Genomic DNA, 19,944 nt, shown 5'->3' on the forward strand with positions numbered 1-19,944 from the left:
CCATGAGGCACGCCCGAGCTGTCAAAGAGATTACGAACCTGATCGCCTGGCAATGAACCATCACTGGCCAGGGAAGCAATCAAGGAAACGCCCGGAGCACAGGAGGGGCTCCACAACCCCTCACCTACCGACAGAACCGACGGGGCTCGGGGGCGCACCCAGAGTAAGAAGGGGTGGAGCGCTGACCGGCGCAGGCTATTTAAATCCCGTTCCAGCGTGCTCCACTCACTCTCAGCTTTCTTAAAGGGCACGCATACTGTTACTCAAATAAAACCAGAACCTAAGCCTACACTAGCATCTGTGTTTTTACTGGGTAGCAGGCAGAGCCTGACATAAAGCTGAGAGTCACCAAACCAAAGTCACCAAGCTCCACCGGATGAAAATTTTCCGCGGGAGAGATCAACTGGCGAAAATGGAACCGGGGACAGCAATGGAGCCAGCACTTCGCACCAGAGGCATGAAGGATGGCCTGCAAGAGGCAGAGGCAACCCGACAGCTGCTGGAGGCGGCGCACCCGAAATGGGACACGGACACCCTCCCTGCCCACACCGCACCCCAGTTCCAGACCTGGAGCTCCAACCCAGACAGGAGAGCCCCGACGGAAGACGAAGTCGGGGACCAGCAACTCCTCACATGGGCCGGCGGAGCAGGACCCTGGATGGGAACACCCTACTCCACCTGGAGGCTCCGCTACCCCCAAACACCCAAGCAGGAAGGTGCAAGACTACAGACCGAACAGCATCCGGCAGCACCGACGTCGGACAACCAGGGCACGCCAGACAGGGTCACAGCCCTGGAAGCCAGGGTATGAGACCTGGAACACCTGCTCCAGTCCCCGACATTGGCAGACCAGGGCACACCAGACAAGGTCACGGCCCTGGAAGCCAAGGTACGAGATCTGGAACACATGCTCCGGTCCCTGGCAACGATCGTAGGCGAGCGCTCCAAGACTGAGGCGGCACAGGGGGCAAGAGGGGATCGGGGCACCCTACCCACCCTGCCAACAACCCCGAGCGGAAGGGGCCAAGCACGAGACTCTGTTGCAGGGCTTCGTGGCCCCAGGCCAGTGGGAGCCATCCCTCACCACCCACAGGTAAGGGTCCCGCAAATTGGGGGGTTCGCCAAAGACTTCCCCATACAATTTGACGAGGACCCCACAAAACTGTCCTTCTTTCTCACAAATGCAAGGGACTACATGGCCCAATACGGCCATTACTTCAGCATGGAAGCAGCCAAAATCTCGGCAGTGGCCACCAAGCTCCAAGGCAGGGCTGCGGACTGGTACGTGCAGATGTCCGACACTGGAGCCCCAGCCTTGGCCAATTTCCACGACTTCCTAGCCGAGCTGAAGCATTACTTTGAGGACCCCCTGGCGAAAGAAAGGGCCAAGTGCACACTTCAAGTGCTTCACCAGGGAAGAAAAACGGTGGCTGACTATGCCCTCGAGTTCAAGGTCCTCGCAGGCAAAATCACGGAATGGTCTGAGGCCACCCTGATCGACATGTTCAAGCATGGCCTCAACCAGGAGGTACTACAATGGGCACTCTACAGGGACGACCCAGCCTCCCTTCATGGGTGGATCTGCCTAGCCGGAAAAGTGGAGCACGCTCAGCGCACATTCCTGCTTGCAACCGCAGATGACAAAGTCCCTCCCAGCACAAGAGGACCAGTCCCACAGTCGGGCCCAACCTGGCACACAGACCAACAACGGAGGCTTGCCCGCGGGCAATGTACCAGGTGTGGGAAGACGGGCCACCGAGCGGTGGACTGTTTCAAGAACAGGACAATGAATCGCCCGCCCAGACCAACACCGAAGACACCGCACAAGCCATCCAACCCCCCCAGACGTCTGACAGGAGCGCTAGCAACCCCGGATGAGGACGCAGACACCTACCTCGCAGGGGACGCGATCGATGCCCAAGAACAGCTGGCGGAAAATGCCCCCCACCTGCTCTAAGCAGTGCCACTGGGCAGGTGGTGAAGAAGGGGTGCAACAACCCCAGGGTGAGTGACAATTGCTCCATCCTGGCAGGGACAATTGAACTCTCGTACGGCCCTAGAGTCATCGTGGTTGAGGCTCTGGTGGACTCTGGATGCTCCAGAAATCTGATCCACCCAGACATTGTCGCCGCATTAAAACTGCCCTGCTCCCCCCTCCCTAAACTGCTGGCATTCCAACAACTTGACAGCTCTACAGCGGGGGGGGGGGGGGGGACCGGCCACCTAGAGGACTGGAAAGGTCACCCTGACAATGGGCACCCACAAGGAATCCATAGACTTTGTGGTAACCCAGGTGGGGAAACCCATAGTAGTGCTGGGGATCCCCTGGCTAGCATGCCACAACCCACACATAGATTGGAGGACACGCTCCATCAAGTTCAAAGACGGGGTCTACCAGGCACCGACACCGGACAAACCATCTGCTCTGATGGTGGGGAGGGCAGAGGTCGTCGACCAAACCCACGACCCCCCCCCCAGAAGGACTGCCAGAGCAATACGTGGACTTTGCAGATGTCTTCGGAGAAGAGGAGGCGGACCAATTACCCCCCCACCGCAAGACGGACTGCACAATTGAACTGCTCCCAGACGTCCCATTACCCAAGCCCAAGATCTACCCCATGACCCAGAGAGAATTAGCGGCGCTGCGGGAATTCTTGGACAAAAACCTCTCCAGGGGCTTCATAGAACCAGCAAACTCGCCGGTTGGAGCACCCATCCTATTTCATGAAAAGAAGGATGGCACCCTGAGACTATGCACCAATTACCGCAGATTAAATTCCGCTTCCCTATCCAACAAATACCCCCTACCCCTCATAAAGGACATGCTGGCACACTTGTCAAAGGGAAGGGTGTTTTCCAAACTCGACCTCTGCGAGGCATATTACAGAATCCGCATCAGGGAGGGGGACGAGTGGAAAATGGCGTTCAACTGCCCCTTGGGCTCCTTCCAATACAAGGTACTGCCATTCGGTCTTGTGGGGGCCCCGGGGGTCTTCATGCAACTCATCAATGAGGTACTGCATGAACATCTATTCAAGGGCGTACTGGTTTACCTGGATGATGTCCTCATCTACACGAGGATGCAGAGGGAACACGAGAGGTTAGTGAGGCAAGTTCTCACTAAGCTCCGGAAACCCAAACTCTACGCTAAGCTGTCCAAGTGCGAATTCCACAAGTCGTGCTTGGACTACTTAGGGTACAGAATCTCTGACAAAGGCGTAGAGATGGACCCCGCAAAGGTCCAGTTTTGAGCTGGGAACGCCCACGCACCAGGCGCCAGCTTCAAAGCTTCCTTGGGTTCGCGAACTTCTATAGGTCCTTTGTGAGGGGGTTCGCGGAAATTGCCCTGCCCTTAACTGATTTGCTCAAGACCAAAGGCGTCAGGGAGACGCGCAAGGTCAAAAACCCAGGGGCCGTACTTAATTGGACTCCTGCCTATCAAACCGTGTTTGACAGGCTAAAAGCGCTGTTCACAGCGGAGCCAATTCTAGCTCACCCGGACCCCGAATGGCCTTTTGTGGTGCAGGTGGATGCCTCTGACTTCTCAATAGGTGCCATCCTGCTGCAAAAGGATTCCGCTGGAATCCTGAAGCCATGCGCCTATCTCTCGAGGAAATTCTCAGAGACAGAGAGGTGCTGGCACGTGTGGGAAAAGGAAGCATTTGCGGTTAAAGCAGCACTGGAGGCTTGGTGTCACCTTTTGGAAGGGACGACTTGCCTGTTTGAGGTCTGGACAGACCACCGCAACCTCGAGACGCTCCGTACGCCCCGGCGCCTCAGCCCCAAACAGATACGCTGGGCTCAGTTCTTCAGCCAGTTCAACTTCCAGCTGAAGTTCATACCAGGCAAAAAGAATTTCCTGGCAGACGCACTCTCCCGACTGCCCCAGGATGCGGAGCCTATCTCCGACATCGTAGGGACGGTGGCCTTCGATTCCCAACTGGGTATGGCAGCTATCACCCGGGGACACGCTCGGGGACAACCTGCCCCCCCTCGCAAACTACGGCGCAACCCACCCCTAGACGCAGGCAACCTCAAATGCCAAGTGGGTTACGGGCAGATTTTACAACAGCGTCAAAATCTGACCCCTGGCTCCTCGCCAACCCCAACAAGGTCAATATGGAACAGGACCTCGCATGGGCGGAGGGAAGGTTATATGTACCCAACTCACAACGGCAGGCGATCCTCAACAGATCGCATGACAGCAAACAGGCTGGTCACTTCGGGTTTTTGAAAACCCTACACCTAACTCGGAGACAGTTTTGGTGGCCCTCGCTGAGGAAGGACGTCAAGACATATGTGGCATCCTGCCCAGTGTGCGCTATGGCCAAGCGACTGGCTGGCAAACCCCAGGGGTTGCTGCAACCCGTGGCTGAACCCTCCTGCCCTTGGGATGAAATCTCAATGGACTTCATAGTAGACTTACCACCTAGCCAAAAGAAAATGGTCATTTGGGTTGTAAAAGACTACTTTTCAAAACAAGCCCATTTCATCCCCTGCGCCTCGATCCCGTCAGCCCAACAGCTGGCGAAACTGTTCCTAGTCCACGTGTACCGCCTACACGGCTGCCCCTCCCGCTTGGTGACCGATAGGGGCACACAATTTACCTCGAGGTTTTGGCGGGCTTTTTTGAAACTGATAGGTACCCAGCAAGCCCTGTCAACCTCCTGGCATCCCCAGACAGACGGATCCACAGAGATCCTTAATGCCACACTGGAGCAATTCCTCCGCTCCTACATAAACTACCACCAGGACGACTGGGTGGACCTCCTCCCATTTGCAGAGGTTGCATACAACAACGCAATACACCAAAGCATGGGAAAAAACCCCTTTGGGGTGGTGTCAGGTTGGGAGTTTGTCCCCATCCCTGAACTACCTCAGCCTCCGTCCCCAGCAGTAGCCGCCTGCGATTGGGGTGAGAAACTCGCAGATTCCTGGCCGGTCATCAAGGACACACTTAAAGAGGCACAAACCGCGTACAAATTGCAAGCGGAGAAACACTGGCGCCAGCAACCAACGTTTCAGGTGGGGGACATGGTCTATCTATCCACCAGATTCATAAAATCGCCGCAACTGTCAAAGAAGCTGGCCCCCAAGTTTATTGGACCATTCCAGGTGACACAAATCATGAACCCAGTCACGGTGCGCTTGGACCTGCCCCATAATTTAAAGAGATTGCACCTGGTATTTCACTGCAGCTTGCTCAAGCCGGCAAAGGATCCCTCCCAGTGGCACCCACGCATGCCCCACCAGTGATGATAGACGGGCAACAACATTTCAAAGTGAAGGAGGTACTTGACTCCCGCAAGCGGCGGGGCTCCCTCCAATACCTAGTAAAGTGGAAACACTTTCCACACCCTGAGTGGGTTGCTGCCCATGACATCCAGGCCCCCGACCTCATCTGCACCTTCCATACCGCCTACCCCTCCAAACCCGCAGCTTAACCTTCTCAAAGGGGGGCAGTATGTCATGATCACCATTGGGATGCTTGTGACATCGCAACGGCTCGCATGACAATGCAGGGAAATGGGTCCCGGGCGGATTAAGGGAAAAGGCAACTAGGTAACAAAAGAGAGCAACAGGTGCTGGCAACAAAGTATCAACTCTAGCCGGAGGCACGGAAGAGAAAGATACAATGTTGCAAAGAAGGTAATTGACAAGACCAGACCATGAGGCGCACCCGAGCTGTCAAAGAGATTACGAACCTGATCGCCCGGCAATGAACCATCACCGGCCAGGGAAGCAATCAAGGAAACGCCCGGAGCACAGGAGGGGCTCCACAACCCCTCACCTACCGACGACGGAACCGACGGGGCTTGGGGGCGCACCCAGAGTAAGAAGGGGTGGAGCGCTGACTGGCGTGGGCTATTTAAATCCCGTTCCGGCATGCTCCACTCACTCTCAGCTTTCTTAAAGGGCACGCATACTGTTACTCAAATAAAACCAGAACCTAAGCCTACACTAGCGTCTGCATTTTTACTGGGTAGCAGGCAGAGCCTGACAATTGGTGAGATGGATGGCCATCTAAATTGGTTTGGATCTCAAGTTCATTTCCAGTTGATTATTTTAATCAGCAATTAACTTTTTCTTTTTTTTTGGTCTTTAGGAGCTTTTTCCCAATTGCTTTTGGATTTCTGGGATCACTGGTGAATGTCTCATTTTTGAATAAGGTAATGAAAAACAGGTGATCCTGTGAGAAAAAAAGGATTAGAGTGAAAGAAATGCTGCAACCTCTAAGCGACCTGCCCTCTTGCATGGCTCCCTGCTGACACATTGGCTATGCTTTTAGCCAAGGTAGCTGGGGATTCTGGGAAATTCAGTGCCAATATATCTGGATACAGACCATTGAGGAAAGTTGCCTTTAAAAGTACAGTAGGAGACATTACTCAGACAGTCACTCATGCCCTGGTCACCTCATGGTTTGACTGCTGCAATGTGCTCTATGTGGGTCTGCCCTTGAAGATGACCTGGAAGCCTCAACTGATCCAGAATACAGCAGCGTGGGTAGTTATGAGCATGCCTCAATATGCCCATGTAACACCTCTGCTTTGTGAGCTGCACTGGCTGCCAGTTTGCTTCCGGGTGCAATTCAAGGTGCCAGTTGTCATCTACATGGCATAGGGCCTGGTTACATGAGAGACTGCCTATCTCCCACAGCATCTGCCTGGTCATTTTGGTCTGGCAGAGTTGGCACACTCTGGGTTCCTTCAGTTAAGCAATGCCATCTATCAGGACCCCAGAAGCATGCTATGATGTCTACCAACTTAACAGATAATTTTGGGGGAGGGGAGGTAGCACAATTTAAAATTACTGGTTTCCCTATAACGTAATTGGGCAAAACTACAGCATGATGAAGTAATTAGAATGTGACATTTAAATCATGCACAACCACTGCATTATTTTGAAGTATACCTAGCACAAGATATTGTAAATAAGGAGAAGTCCCAGTGCAGTTTCATTGACTTACATTAGAAGTGCTGTTCATTTGAAATAGAGTTTCTGCTCAGTTTAAGCCTGTTACTCTTCCAGAGATGATAATGCCGGTAGAGATGGGTTCATAGCTTTTTGTTTTTCATTGATTCGTTCACTCAGATAAACCCAGTACCATTCAAGAGATGGAAGTTTTTCTATTGATCTCAAACAGGTAGATCATAGCCACTGAACATGATGATCTTAGCAGTGTGATCGTTAATTGAATCAAACAAATTCAATCTGTCATATATCTGACTCTGTTCTTTTATCCTAGTTATTGTAATTTTCATTCCATCATATAATTCTTTAGAAGATTATTAGTAAGAATGATTTCTTGTTGCAGCTGTTTCAGAAATTGGGAGACACCACCTCTGCAGTGTAACTTGGATGAATGGCATGTTACCAGAGACAATTTCCCTTCCTACAAGCACAGACATTTCTTATGAATAGCCTGTTGCCTCCACAGTGCTATCTTATTTAGTGCTACTTTAAATATTACATATAATCTGCCTACCCTCTGGAACATTCTCCCTTCAGAGATTAGGATGGCCCTGACCCTGTCAGCCTTTCGTAAGACCTTGAAGACCTGGTTATGTGCCCAGGCTCGGGGTCCTGAGTGTGTTAAGGGCCCCGTTTCCTGGTTATGTCTATATCTATGGATATAATTTTAATTTTTTTTTTTGTATTGTGCTTGTAATTTGGTTTAAATTGATTTTATGATTGTTTACCACCCAGAGTCACTTGTCTGAGATGGGTGGCCATATAACTTGAATGAATGAATGAATGATCAATCACTTTCAATTGTGTATAAGGTCATCGTTAGAATCATTCCTTGTATAATGAGCAATTATAATGGGGTTTCCACCTTCTGATGCTGGTTTATACACTCCTGATGTTGACTCTTTTTTTTTTAATCCATTCAATCATGTCCAATTCTCCGAGACTGCCTAGACAAGTTCCAGGAGTTTTCTTGGCAAGGTTTTTCAGAAGTGGTTTGCCATTGCCTCATTCCTAGATGGTGGCTATACTGTAGCTTTTAAATATACAAAAACACACCTCAATGATCTTCAGTACCTGGAAGTATCATGCTGTGTCACAAGTGCTTGACAGCAACACACCCAGCATTTAGAAAATATCAACATGTTTGCAGAAATATATCTGAATGGGATCTTCAATATCCAAACAATTGCAGTGGAATGGATAAATGCTAGCTTCTTTCACTTGATGTGATGTATCAGTGCCAATTTCTTTCTATTTGTAGATTGTGGTCAAACTCTAACCCTCACCCTAATCAAAATAGGCTCATAGATGCAGTGAGCAGTCTCCAACAATACTGTCCCAAGGCCAATAATTTCTATCATCTTCAGTTCTTTAAAGTCTCTATTCAAAGGAGACAATACAATAAAAGCAGAGGAGGATTTGGTCAGATAAAATTAGAAATAGTAACTTACCAGAAAAATTTAAAAAGAGTATAATAGAACAAAGCTTAAAGGAATATGTTCATTTCCCTGACATTTTTGCAATTTATTCTTTTTTCTCTAGGCAAGTTCATCAAAGGAAGGGAAAAATAAATTTAGGGGTACAAATATAATTTGGGATTTCCTATTTCAAAGTTTATGACTAAAAAGGATGTAGGGGACAGGTTTTTAAATAATGTATATTTTCCAATACATTCTATGTAACAGAACAATATTTGATCTCCAGTGCAAATAATTTGTGGTCTTTGATGCAAATATTTTTCTATTTTTATTTAACAATGCTACATTGTAAAAATAAATTATATTAATTAAAATTTCATCTCAATCTTTGTATGTGTTACCTCACAAGACAGATAGTAGCTCTACAAAATTGCACACACACCCCATTTTTGTTTTCTTCCCAATAAAGAGGGAACTTACCCAGTTTGGTCAGAAGTGTAAAGATTATTTAGCAGCAAGACCTTTGTTCCCAATCCTCACTTTATGCAAATTGTATGGATATACCCTCAGAGGGGTCCTCAGGGGGATCAAAAAAGTCAAGCAGACAGGCACAACCATGCAATCAAACTCCAACCCTTGTGGTGGTTTGATTTCAATCGTAGTGGCTGCCCACTTGACTTTTTGGAACCCCCCTCCTCCCCACAGACATCCCTGTATACTCTATAGTCTCCCCAAATGCAGGTTGTAGATCCAGCAATTACTTCCTTAGTTCCTTATTCAACTATTGGAAATGAAGGAGGAGGGAGTATCGGAGCAAATGACAGTATCCCCGTCTTCTTTATTGCTAATAATTTCATTGTAGTGGAGCAAATTGATTGCTGCCTATTTATACCAATTGTTCTGGCTTAGCTGCAAAGAAAGGGAAAGCAGAATTATTTTGCTCTGGTTGAAGAACAAAAGGGAAAAAATAGTCTGATGAAACAATGGATAAGAAAATAGTTGGGTCTACCCTTCCGGATACAAAAGAGCTGCTTAGTCAGGGAAATTAAAATATGTATAAGCTAGAGGTGGGTTCATCTTTGCTGATGTCACCAGCAAGGGCATTCAATAATGCAGACCCTGGCCGTAAGAGCGAGATGAGAGCTGAAGTGGAGATCACCTCATCTTTTCCCCAAGAGATCAAAGACTTTGGGCCTGGACACTGCATGAAGAACTGAGGTAAGTAAAGATAAGGATGTTGAAGCCTTGGGTGGTACCCCTATACACATTTCTCTGGGAGTATAGCCACTAAAGACAACATGGTTATGAATTATGCTAGAGAATTATGCGTATTTATTCAGAAGTTTGTTGTCTAGACAACATGGGATCCTGCAGAAAATGTTCATATATTTTGGCTCCACAGTAATAGTTCAGATAGATTGCTCTGCAATCATGTACCTCTCCTCCCAGCCCTCAAATGCATTTTGCTAATTGGAAAGTTTTTGAAAATGGTGTAGTGGTAGGATTGTTGTTTCATGTAGCAGACAGACTGTAGTTTTTAAAATAGTGTTGCTGTGGCTGTTCAAGAGGGAAAAGAACTTCGAAGTAGAAGTACTTCATACAGTATGTATTTACTCCCATCTGCACTTTTGTCTTCCTTTTTCCTCTGGCCAAGAAGGGTTAGCTGGATTTCAGAAACATACGTAACCTGTTCATTAGTGGTGGAGTTGGAATAAACATTTGTATGCTGAGTGATGATCCCTCTCTTTCAAATCACATTTAATGCACTCCTTCTCTCTCTGTATGCATGTGTGAATCCTTCCGTAATAGCCAGTTATAAGCTTTTTCTGCTCTGCCAGTTTGAAAACTGGTCTCAAGACTTTTTTCTCCAACAGCATCCTCCAATTGTCCCTGTTCAGGCAAACACTACAAAGAATGGGGAACCTTGGCAAAGTACGAAATGGAGAGGCTGTCTAGAAATGTTGCCTTCTCAGCTGAACCCTGGCTTCTTTCCAGATGTGCACAGATTTGCCCAGCCCAGGCTTCCCACTCGCCATCCCAAAGTCTTTTCTGATCCACAGCTGCATTGAGGGCAGCATAGAGCAGAGAGGGCAGTGATGATACTGTAAATCACAGGAGACTGATGGAGAGAAAAGGAATGACAGCTCTTGATCCACAATAATGTGTTAGTGCCGTGCCAGTCAGCATAAGGTCTTTGCTTTGAAAATACATTTAAAAAAAACAAAACCCTATTATGTTATATTTGTAAGTAACCATCTATTTTGGCCATGCAGTGGAATTTCTTTTTTAGGGAAAGACTATTAACCATGGAATAATTAGACTTAAGTTAAGGGCTGTAGCTACAATAATTAGTTATAATTAAAAATGGAAGTCTGTGGGAGTGCAAGGCAGAGGTGACATGTTTGTGTGACTGGGCAACCAAAGCCAGCAGGAAATGAACCAGTTGTCTAACAGATTGACGGCAGAATTTAGCCAGAAGATTGGAAGCCTGAGTTTAATTTTATATTCAGTTCACGTACAGACATGCATGCACCATGCACACAGAGCTTCCTGCAAATGACTCTGAGACATATCAAACCTGGAACCGAGGTAGCATTATTTTTCTTTCAATCATTACTTCAGACATACTCTGCTTACTTTTTCATTTATGTATTTATTTGTTTGTTTGTTTGTTTATTTTCTATCCTGCTTTTATTATTTTTATAAATAACTCAAGGTGGCGAACATACCAAACGCTCCTTCTTTCTCCTATTTTCTCCACAACAACCACCCTGTGAGGTGAGTTGGGTTGAGAGTGACTGGCCCAAGTTCACCCAGCCAGTTTTCATGCCTAAGGCAGGACTGGAACTCACAGCTTCCTGGTTTCTAGCCCATTGCCTTAACCACTGGACCAAACTGGCTACAGTGACTATATTTTCTTGGAAAAAATAAAAGACCTGAAAAAGGGGCAAATCTGAAAGAGGTTCATAAGAGTAAAAAAATGTAATTGTTTATAACTTTGCTTTACAAAAGAAAATTCAAGAGCAAAATCAAGAAAAACTTTACAAAAATGCATATTCTAATAAAAATTTCTAAAATCAAACAGTATTTGCAAATTTATTTTAAAAAGACAATTCAGTTTCCATATTTTTCACATGAATGAAAGACTGTGCATTAAGTGGTATCATTTGTACAGTAAAAGTTAAATGACCAAAATAAAGGACAAAAGGAAAAATAAATGAATCTAAAGGACAGCTTTCTGAAATTAAGGACTGTCCTTTATAATAAAGGACATGTGGTAACTGTATCAATAAGCCCATTCCAATCCTTGCCTGATGTCTATACTAAAGTTTTTATCAAAATTAATTTTTGTGGGCAGACTTCAATTCTAATGCAGTCATGGAATATTTCAAAATGGTTATGCTTTCAAATAATGGTGTTTATCAAATTATTTACTACCTTCTTCCTACATATAGGACAAGATTGGACTCAGCTGAACTGCTTGGATAATTTTTCCCAATTAAGTACTATAGTGGGGAAGGACAGATAGCCACCCAGAGTCATCATGTGCAAAATGGGTGGCAGAAATTTGATAAATAAATAAATAAACAAACAGTAAACCATTTTTCTCTTTCTCTGTGTGTTTAGAGAGGGAGAGAGAATGATGCTTTTGTAAAAAAGATAAATTATTGTAAATAGAGATGAATGATTAAGTATAATAAAGCCCTGGGTCAAAAACTAAAGTTGTGAGCTAAAATTGGTTTTGGGGAGGGGGTTGATACTAATAATACCAAAGGTTTTATCTGTCTTCAGAAATAATAAACACACTTACCTGCATTTCTGAAGATGGTTTTATTGTATTTGTAGCAATATCTCTTTCTAAAACTAATTGTTTCTCCTATTTATACTTGTTTTTTTTCCATAGTGCTTTCAGATTTTCCAAAGTTGCATATGCATTATCTTGTTAGAATTTTAATAATAGTCCTGAAATGGACTGGGTATTATTCTGTTCTCCATTCCAGATAGCCATGCATTTAGGGCAAAATTCAGACAAAGGACTTCCTAATGTATCGGGGTGCTACTGCTACTGTTGCTCCTTTTCCTCCTGATGTCCACAAGATGTTTGGGCCTACAGTTTCTGTGGATTGTATTTGTGTGTTAATTTTATGGTACATCCTGATTTTCTACTTAATGGGCTTTTTTTTTTAGTCCTAGCAATATTCTATTGCTGAGCATGCTCAGTATCATATATTTTAAAACTTAATAGGGAACAGCTTTTCCATTTTAGGGTCATACAGAGATCCAGATTCAAAAAGGAAAGCATGGTTTGTAGCATGTAGAGGTGCTCACATGTCATCTCTCAACAACTCCTTAAAGAAGCAGCACCGTTTCCTGGGTTCTGGTGACAACCATGTTTGATTTGAGGTGCTACACACACTCTAAATCAGTGTTTCTCAACCTTGGCCACTGGAAGATGTGTAGACTTCAACTTCCAGAATTCCCCAGCTGTCTGGGAATTCTGGGAGTTGAAGTCCGCACATCTTCCAGTGGCCAAGGTTGAGAAACACTGCTCTAAATCATCTTTTCCCCTTCAAATCTGGATTGGTGACAGCCCTACTTTCCTCCTATTACATATATAGCATGCATAGAACTCAAAGGCACTTTTCAGCATCCAGTAGGAACAGTTGTCCATGTAACTACCACTTCCACAAGTGCAACCATCACATATAATCTAGAGCAGGGGGTCTTAAAATTTTGGCCATCATACTTCCCTCACACAATGAAACTTTGGGAAAGGTGGATTTATTGTAACAATGTCACTAAAAGATTATTTACACCTGCCCTGGACTCTGTCTGCATTTCCCCAAGGGAAGAACACCTCATAGTTTGGGAAACCCTGGTCTAGAGTGTCCTGGCTTCCTTCATTTTTTATTTCAGATCTGCTGCAGTCCAGAATGAACCTATTAAGTTCCCTGCTCCTGCTCCTGTTATTCTTCAGAGTTCAGTTTGGAAAACCTGCAGACAGCTATTTCCCTCTAAAAGGCTTCTGGACTCAAGGTAAGAAGTAGAGGCAGGCTGGATAGATTCTTATTAGATTCAGGGAGAAACCTGAAGGGGGAAAAAACATTGTCATAAACTTAGTAATGAACTGAAACTGCTCGGCAAAAGAAAGAATTTTCACTGCTATTTAGGCAACATACCCATGTGGTTCTTGTGTCACTGCATCCTGGAGCTATGAAGCAATACATATTTGAAGGGAAAGGGGTAAAGCATGTGGGGTGCTCACATACTACCTGTCAGCAACTCTGTAAAGAAACACAGTCTTTTCCTGGGCTCCCTCTGCACCTGGAACACAAATCCCAGGAAAAGAAAAGATTTGGCTTAAGAAGTGCATGGGTGCTATATGTGTGCTCAGGTGCACTCTTGAATTATCTTTTCCCCTTCAGATCTAGAACACGATTCAGCCTTGTGAGAAATGTCCATGTTTTTCATCATTTGCTTGACCTTCTTTTCTGCCATCATGAATAGGCAGGACTTTGAATTTGACACTTCCTTTTTCATAGACAAGACAAGCCTTTTCTGCTGTGGCCCCGCCCTCTGGAACATCATCCCCCCCCCCGAGGTGAGGTTAGCCTCAGCCTTTATGGCCTTCCAGAAAGTTCTGAAAATGTGTCTTTTTCATCAGGCCTGGGGATCCCCTGGCAGCAGAGATCCTATGCATTGGTTGCACTACATATACCATCTTAATTTAACCCTCTTGCAATCTTGTTTTTACTCATGCTAATTATTTAATTGTTTTAACTGGTTTTTATATTCTATTTTAAATGTTGGTTTTTTGTTGTATGCTGCCCAGAGTCACTTTGTGTGAGCTGGGCAGTCATATAAATTTTATAAATAAATAAATAGAGTTATTTTACAAGTTCTGTCCTTCCCCCGCCCTGATGCTTCTTCAGATATGTTCTCTCTGTAAACATATCTCATTCTTTCTAGCTAAACCTTCCAGAGGCTGGGTCCACTGGGCTGATGACATCCCATGTTCTGAAAGGAGCTTCAGCTCTGGCAAAGAAGTTCTGAAATCCTCCATAACAGTTCCGTGCAAGCGGCAAGAGCACCAGCTGCAGTTATGGCCAGGGATGCCTCCAACAAGAAGCAGGGGGGTCCCATTGCTGCAAGCAGCATTGCTGTTACAAGGGGACCATGATCTCTCCACGTACAACTGGAATTCCTTTGGGCTAAGATATGGCAAGAGGCAAGCAGTGAAGGCCCAGGAGAAATTACAAAATAATTGAAGAATAGTGGGGAGGGGGGCACGCAGGGGAGGGGATAGTTTGAGATGTTTTCCTTCTTCATTGTTCCAAGGAAATGGAAGGCTATGACTATGGCACCGTTTAAGTCTGTGGTAATACTTTTTGAAAGTACCTATCCCATATACACTCACGTATAAGCTCATCCACGGATAAGCCGGCCCTTGATTTTTTAACCAAAATACCATGAAAAATGTGCTACCCATGGATAAGCCAATTGTAAAAATTAAAACAGAAAAATTTTGAAGTTTTTTTTTTTTTTTACCATATTTTGGTGAAAAAATTGAGGGTTTTCTGCAGAAGGGCTTACATGCGAGTATATATGGTATACTTTTTTTGAAAACTAGTCATTGTTTCCCCCTTTCTTCAATGCCAGACATTACAATGAAAATTATAACTAATAAACTACATTAAGATTAATGTATTACTTGTGCTAATTTGTGTATTGTATTATTTTGATGTAAGAAAAAGAACTCAGCAACAAAAAGCAATCCTGCAATGAATGTGGTACAAGTTACCATACCATTTTAACAATGATTGTTGGGGGTCTTATTCACTGAATATCTGTTTGGATTTTTTTTTTTTCAAATTTTGTGAAGGGAATTCTGATCACATGAGTAAAAATGAAATTGGTTCAACTTTTCAGAAATATTGCAGGAGACCCTTGTTTTAAACATACTACTACAAAAGCAGAATTCTTTTAAAGCATAATCTTTGAGTCCCAGGAGGAACAATTCAAAAGGCATAGGATATATCCATCTCTCTTCCTCAAGGGAAGGAGAAGGAAACTCTTTCTTATACTGTATGGCTCCCTCTAGAGCACTGTTTTTCAAACTTGGCAGCTTTAAGATGAGTGGAATTCTGGGAGTTGAAGTCCATACATCTTAAAATTGCTAAGATTCAGAAATACTGCTCTAGAGACTGCAGAAAAGTCCTTATTGCTTATCCATTGAGGCACTAGTGGTGATGGATGCACCAAGAGGAAATGGAGATGGATTGGGAATGTTCTTTCATTTGGTATGCCTATGGAACAGAGATGGAAGGACCATGACAGCTTTGGAGTGCCTAGTTCACTGTGGCTTATGGTGGGACCTGCGGGAGACAAAATAAGCAAAAACAGACACCCACACAACATATTCATATTCATTTCATTCTGTTAGCAGAAACTGGCAGGAATTTGAATTTGGCCTTTTTTTTTTTTAATCACAGCTAAAGTCTCCTTCCCTTCCCCTACCCAAAGTTTCAAGATTACAAATAGAGTTTTGGTTGTAATATCAATCCTAGAAGTTGTTGTTGCTGCTTCTGAAATCTTGCTGCCTATGAAAATCTGAGTGCTTTGTTCTTCAAGTGAATATTCTCCCTGTGAATTAAAAGCAGAATAAAAGACTGCAACCATGTGCATGATTATTCACTGAAAAAAGTCCCCAGATAAGGAAGGAAAATCTGGAACTTACAGGGGTTGTAAGTTCTTACAGCAGCAACAACAACTTCTAGGATATCAACTGAGAAATGATCCAGTTAGATGTGGTGTATTGACTATAGTATCCTTCTGCCTCCCAACAAATAAATATATGGGAAGAATTCCTCTTTCCCATTGATAGCCATACTCCACCACCACCCCTCCAGCTGCTATTAAAAGCTTCTAATTACAAATTACTCCTTCATCAAGCATTGAGCACTGAAGTGTTATTGGGCCAAGTATTTTATCTATTTCCCCCAGCTCAGCACAAAATTAATTTGACACAAGCTCCCATGGAGACTTCTTGCAGAAAACTTGTCCATTTCCCAAGAATTCTCCTCTTCTGGTTTACAACATTGGTACCTCCATGCCCTGAAGCAACTGGCAAATGCAAAAGATAACAACTTGGGCTTTCCTCTGGAAACTACATGGTATAGTACTATAACTATGCACATATACTTATTAAGGGATAGGTCCCTCTGGATAGAATGTTTACATTTCAATAAACATTACTAGGATTATTCTATAGTCTCTTTGCCTTTTTTCTGACACTGTTTTCCATGAGAAGTTGAATGTACAGGTTACATAGGTGTTCCACATTAATCAGCCCTAAAAGTCTCTCTTTCACTTATCATTTTCAGTACCCATTCTCCTGCAATTTACTTTCACTGTTTTTTCTCTGATTAGTTCCTCCTTTCTTTTCATTGGTCTACACATTTCTCTATCCCTTATTTTGCCCCTTGCATTTTTTCTTCCAATGTATTGTATCTCTACCTTCATGCCAATTTTCTCATTTCATCCCAAAGTATTTCCCCTATTTCGTATTTTTGCTTTATTCAGAAAAAATCTCCTCTGCTACAGCTATGAATTTCTTGTATGGGCATCCAAGAAACAGGACACTTCTCAAGCTATTTCTGTTGAAAATTTTAGAATCTGGGCTGTAGCTGATTTCATCTACAAGACACCACTGAGCCAAACACAACTATTACTCCTTAGTCAAGGATAGTGAATACAAAATATATCCACTGTGCTTGTAATGTCAATGAAATCTGTTCCACCAGGGAGAAAAAGGAGTTTCAATTCATGTACTGTATATGCATTTGCATGTATAAGAGAACATAGACCATAAGCCATAGTTATAAGGCTACAATATTAAGAGAAGTGGATGATTCCTGGGCCATATAATATCCATTTCCACACATAAAATGTATGCAAACCTGCATAAAAAGTAGCTGGCCAGCTATCCCTCATCATCCACAGACAAGAAATGGAAGTCAATCACAAATTTCCCACAGCAATTTTTGCTCTAGATCTACGAACATATGGTGGGTGGGGCTGGGGAATTGCAAAACTATTTGAAGAAACTGCCATTAGCTGTAATTTAAGTACACATAACTTAGTAGCAGAGACAAATTGAAATCAAGAACAACAAAAATGAGGTCTGAAAAATGGTTTATTAAAAGAGAAATGTCAAGGCTGGGGAGAGTGTCGTGTGTTATACAAATGAGTCAGTCATTGCCCTGCCAGAAGAAAACCCCTAGTATACAAATTACCTTTGGTGGCAGCCTAGCAGCCATGATTACCTCATAGAGTTTCCAACTATTTTCCTCCTTTTGGGTTTTATTTGCTTTTAGCCTATATACAGTACAACAGGCCAAAACACAGCTGGCAAAACTTTCTACTTCATTGCACCTCCATAGCAGAAAAAAGTTTAATGTGCTGGATTTCTGTGTGGCATACAGCTTTTAATAGTTTCTTTTATAGGTTGTGGAGTCCTTCTGAAGTCAGGGAGTGGAGGCATGACTCTCAACAAAAAAACTTCTACTTCCTCCTAGACTGGAAATTTGGGAGTCCTATGGGATGGATAAACAGATTGCCATATATAAAGCATCACTAGAGTGACTAATGGTGACGGGGTGGGGAGAAAACCAATTTAGACATGGAAGACTGATCAGGTTAATGAATCAGCTTTTGACCAATGATCTTGCTCTTAAAATCAAGTCTCTGTAAAGTCTTTTTCCTAGCTGTTGGAACCATAAAACACTAAGTTAGAATGTTAAAAAATCATGGTTTGTTGAACATGCCATAATAGCTTGGTTTGCACATTATACTAAACTATAATGGGTAGATTCAGGCATCACACTTCATAAAAGCAAACTAATAGCTATATGTGAATGGGGCACTGACACAAAGGATAGCTGAGTTGTTAGGGCACATGGCAGTACTTTCTGGGAAACAGCTTGCATTAGTCCCAGCCTACCTGTGGCCCTCCAGATGGCTCCAGCTGGCATCATCTCCAAACACCGGCAAACTGGCTGGTGTTGGAGAAAGCTGATTCATACAGCTAACAAATGGTATGAATCCTAATTGGTTAGATTAATCCTTCATCTGGGTTACTATTTCAGGGCTGCAAAAATCCAGTTGACCATTAGATAACAGTGAAGAGTTATAGAAAACCCTAACTCTCTGCTACCATCTAGTGGTCATCTGGATTTGTGCAGCCTAGAATTGGAAGTCCTACTGGTCCTGCTTGCATTAGCATGCTTAGAATCTCAGAGATCGAAGTTGTGACATGCACTGCTTACAGTGTAATTCATTCTAAGAACATATAAAGCACAGATGAGGCTTTTGACTAGCAAGCATACAAAGGAAGAAGAAAAGGCAGTAAGACCTAATGGAACAAAATGCTTTACCACAGGTAGTTCAGCAGAAGTTGTCCAATCAGCTTCTACACTACGGAGGTTGAAATAGATGACCTTGAAGGAATCTGATTCTAAAATTCTATGATTCTAAGAGTTAGATACACTATTTAAACCTTAAACATTTCATTTTTATTATATTTCTGAGACACTGGCACAGTTTGCTTCCTCTGCTTCTATTTCTGTTCACCTTAAGCTACTTGAATTATTTCCTTGCTCATTAAAATGACTAGGTTTAAATAGCTATAAAAGACAATGCTGACCTTAAAAGCCTGGTTTGGATCCTTTAGATTTCTCCCTGGGTCTCAGCTGTTAATTTCTACAGAGGTGGTTTATCTATTGGAGGAGATAAATGAAAATACATTTTTAAATGAGAGGTTTGAATCCAGAGGACCAACTTGTCCCCAGAGAAGGTGCAATAGATACATATGACACAGACAGACAATTTTCCCAATGGGTTTAACAATGTTGTTGGAGATGAGTTTTCTAGCAGTACATGAAAGGATATATAAATTGACAATTGTCAGTTAAAATTACCTATCAGGCATCTGTTCTTCCCTGTCATGTTTTTCAATTAATGTTGAGAATGTATGACAGAGATGGGCAAGACAAAGTCCTGAGGATAGTGGCTTGCATACCCTGTTGGCCATGCTGGACAAGCTGATAGGAATTAAGAGTCCAGCAACATCTGAAGAGCCATGTTTCCCGGTCCACATTTATGTGATGCATTACCAAAACTGAGTAATCTCTAAAGACAATTGGTTATATTATTGCATAAATTCTCAAGGACTTGAGTCCACTTCATCAGACCCATTCAGGGAGCAAATGTGTGCATGGGTGCACCTGGGTATAAAGTTCTCTTTCAAGAACTGTAAAGGATAGTTATTGGCAATGAAAATTTGTGACTATTCAATTAGAATTTAAGTATAGGCACAGTGACTTTAGGTATATAAAGTTGGCAGATCTTCAGCTATATTGCTGTCACTGGCCACAAACATTTCTTCTCTGAATTTAAAATGGTTCTGCAGCCTGAAGTGATGTGAAAGATGCTGCCCTTCCCTTGATGAGATTGTAGTCTGTATGTAAACAAAGTTCTGTTGGATGACCTGGAA

The 19,944-nt window shown here is 43.8% G+C and overlaps 2 protein-coding genes across 4 annotated transcripts in view; both read left to right on the forward strand.

Moving 5' to 3' along the window:
• The window catches only part of GOLT1A (golgi transport 1A), a 321,971-nt gene that overhangs the window by 6,136 nt on the left and 295,891 nt on the right, over window positions 1-19,944 (forward strand). For 2 of the 3 annotated variants that reach the window (XM_063297556.1, XM_063297557.1), the window contains exons 4-5: window positions 6,107-6,170; window positions 7,316-8,764. In XM_063297556.1, the coding sequence (XP_063153626.1) occupies window positions 6,107-6,170; window positions 7,316-7,354 (103 nt within the window). In that variant the 3' untranslated portion in view covers window positions 7,355-8,764. Of the gene's footprint in view, window positions 1-6,106; window positions 6,171-7,315; window positions 8,765-19,944 lie in introns of those variants that run through there. The other variant, XR_010067561.1, reaches the window with a different exon arrangement.
• KISS1 (KiSS-1 metastasis suppressor) lies at window positions 12,888-15,096 on the forward strand. The gene is made up of 2 exons (XM_063297555.1): window positions 12,888-13,427; window positions 14,361-15,096. Exons 1-2 carry the CDS (start codon window positions 13,325-13,327, stop codon window positions 14,657-14,659), a joined length of 402 nt encoding a protein of 133 aa, XP_063153625.1. The 5' UTR covers window positions 12,888-13,324; the 3' UTR covers window positions 14,660-15,096.

Source organism: Candoia aspera, chromosome 3, assembly GCF_035149785.1.
Source record: "Candoia aspera isolate rCanAsp1 chromosome 3, rCanAsp1.hap2, whole genome shotgun sequence".
Classification (NCBI taxonomy): domain Eukaryota; kingdom Metazoa; phylum Chordata; class Lepidosauria; order Squamata; family Boidae; genus Candoia; species Candoia aspera.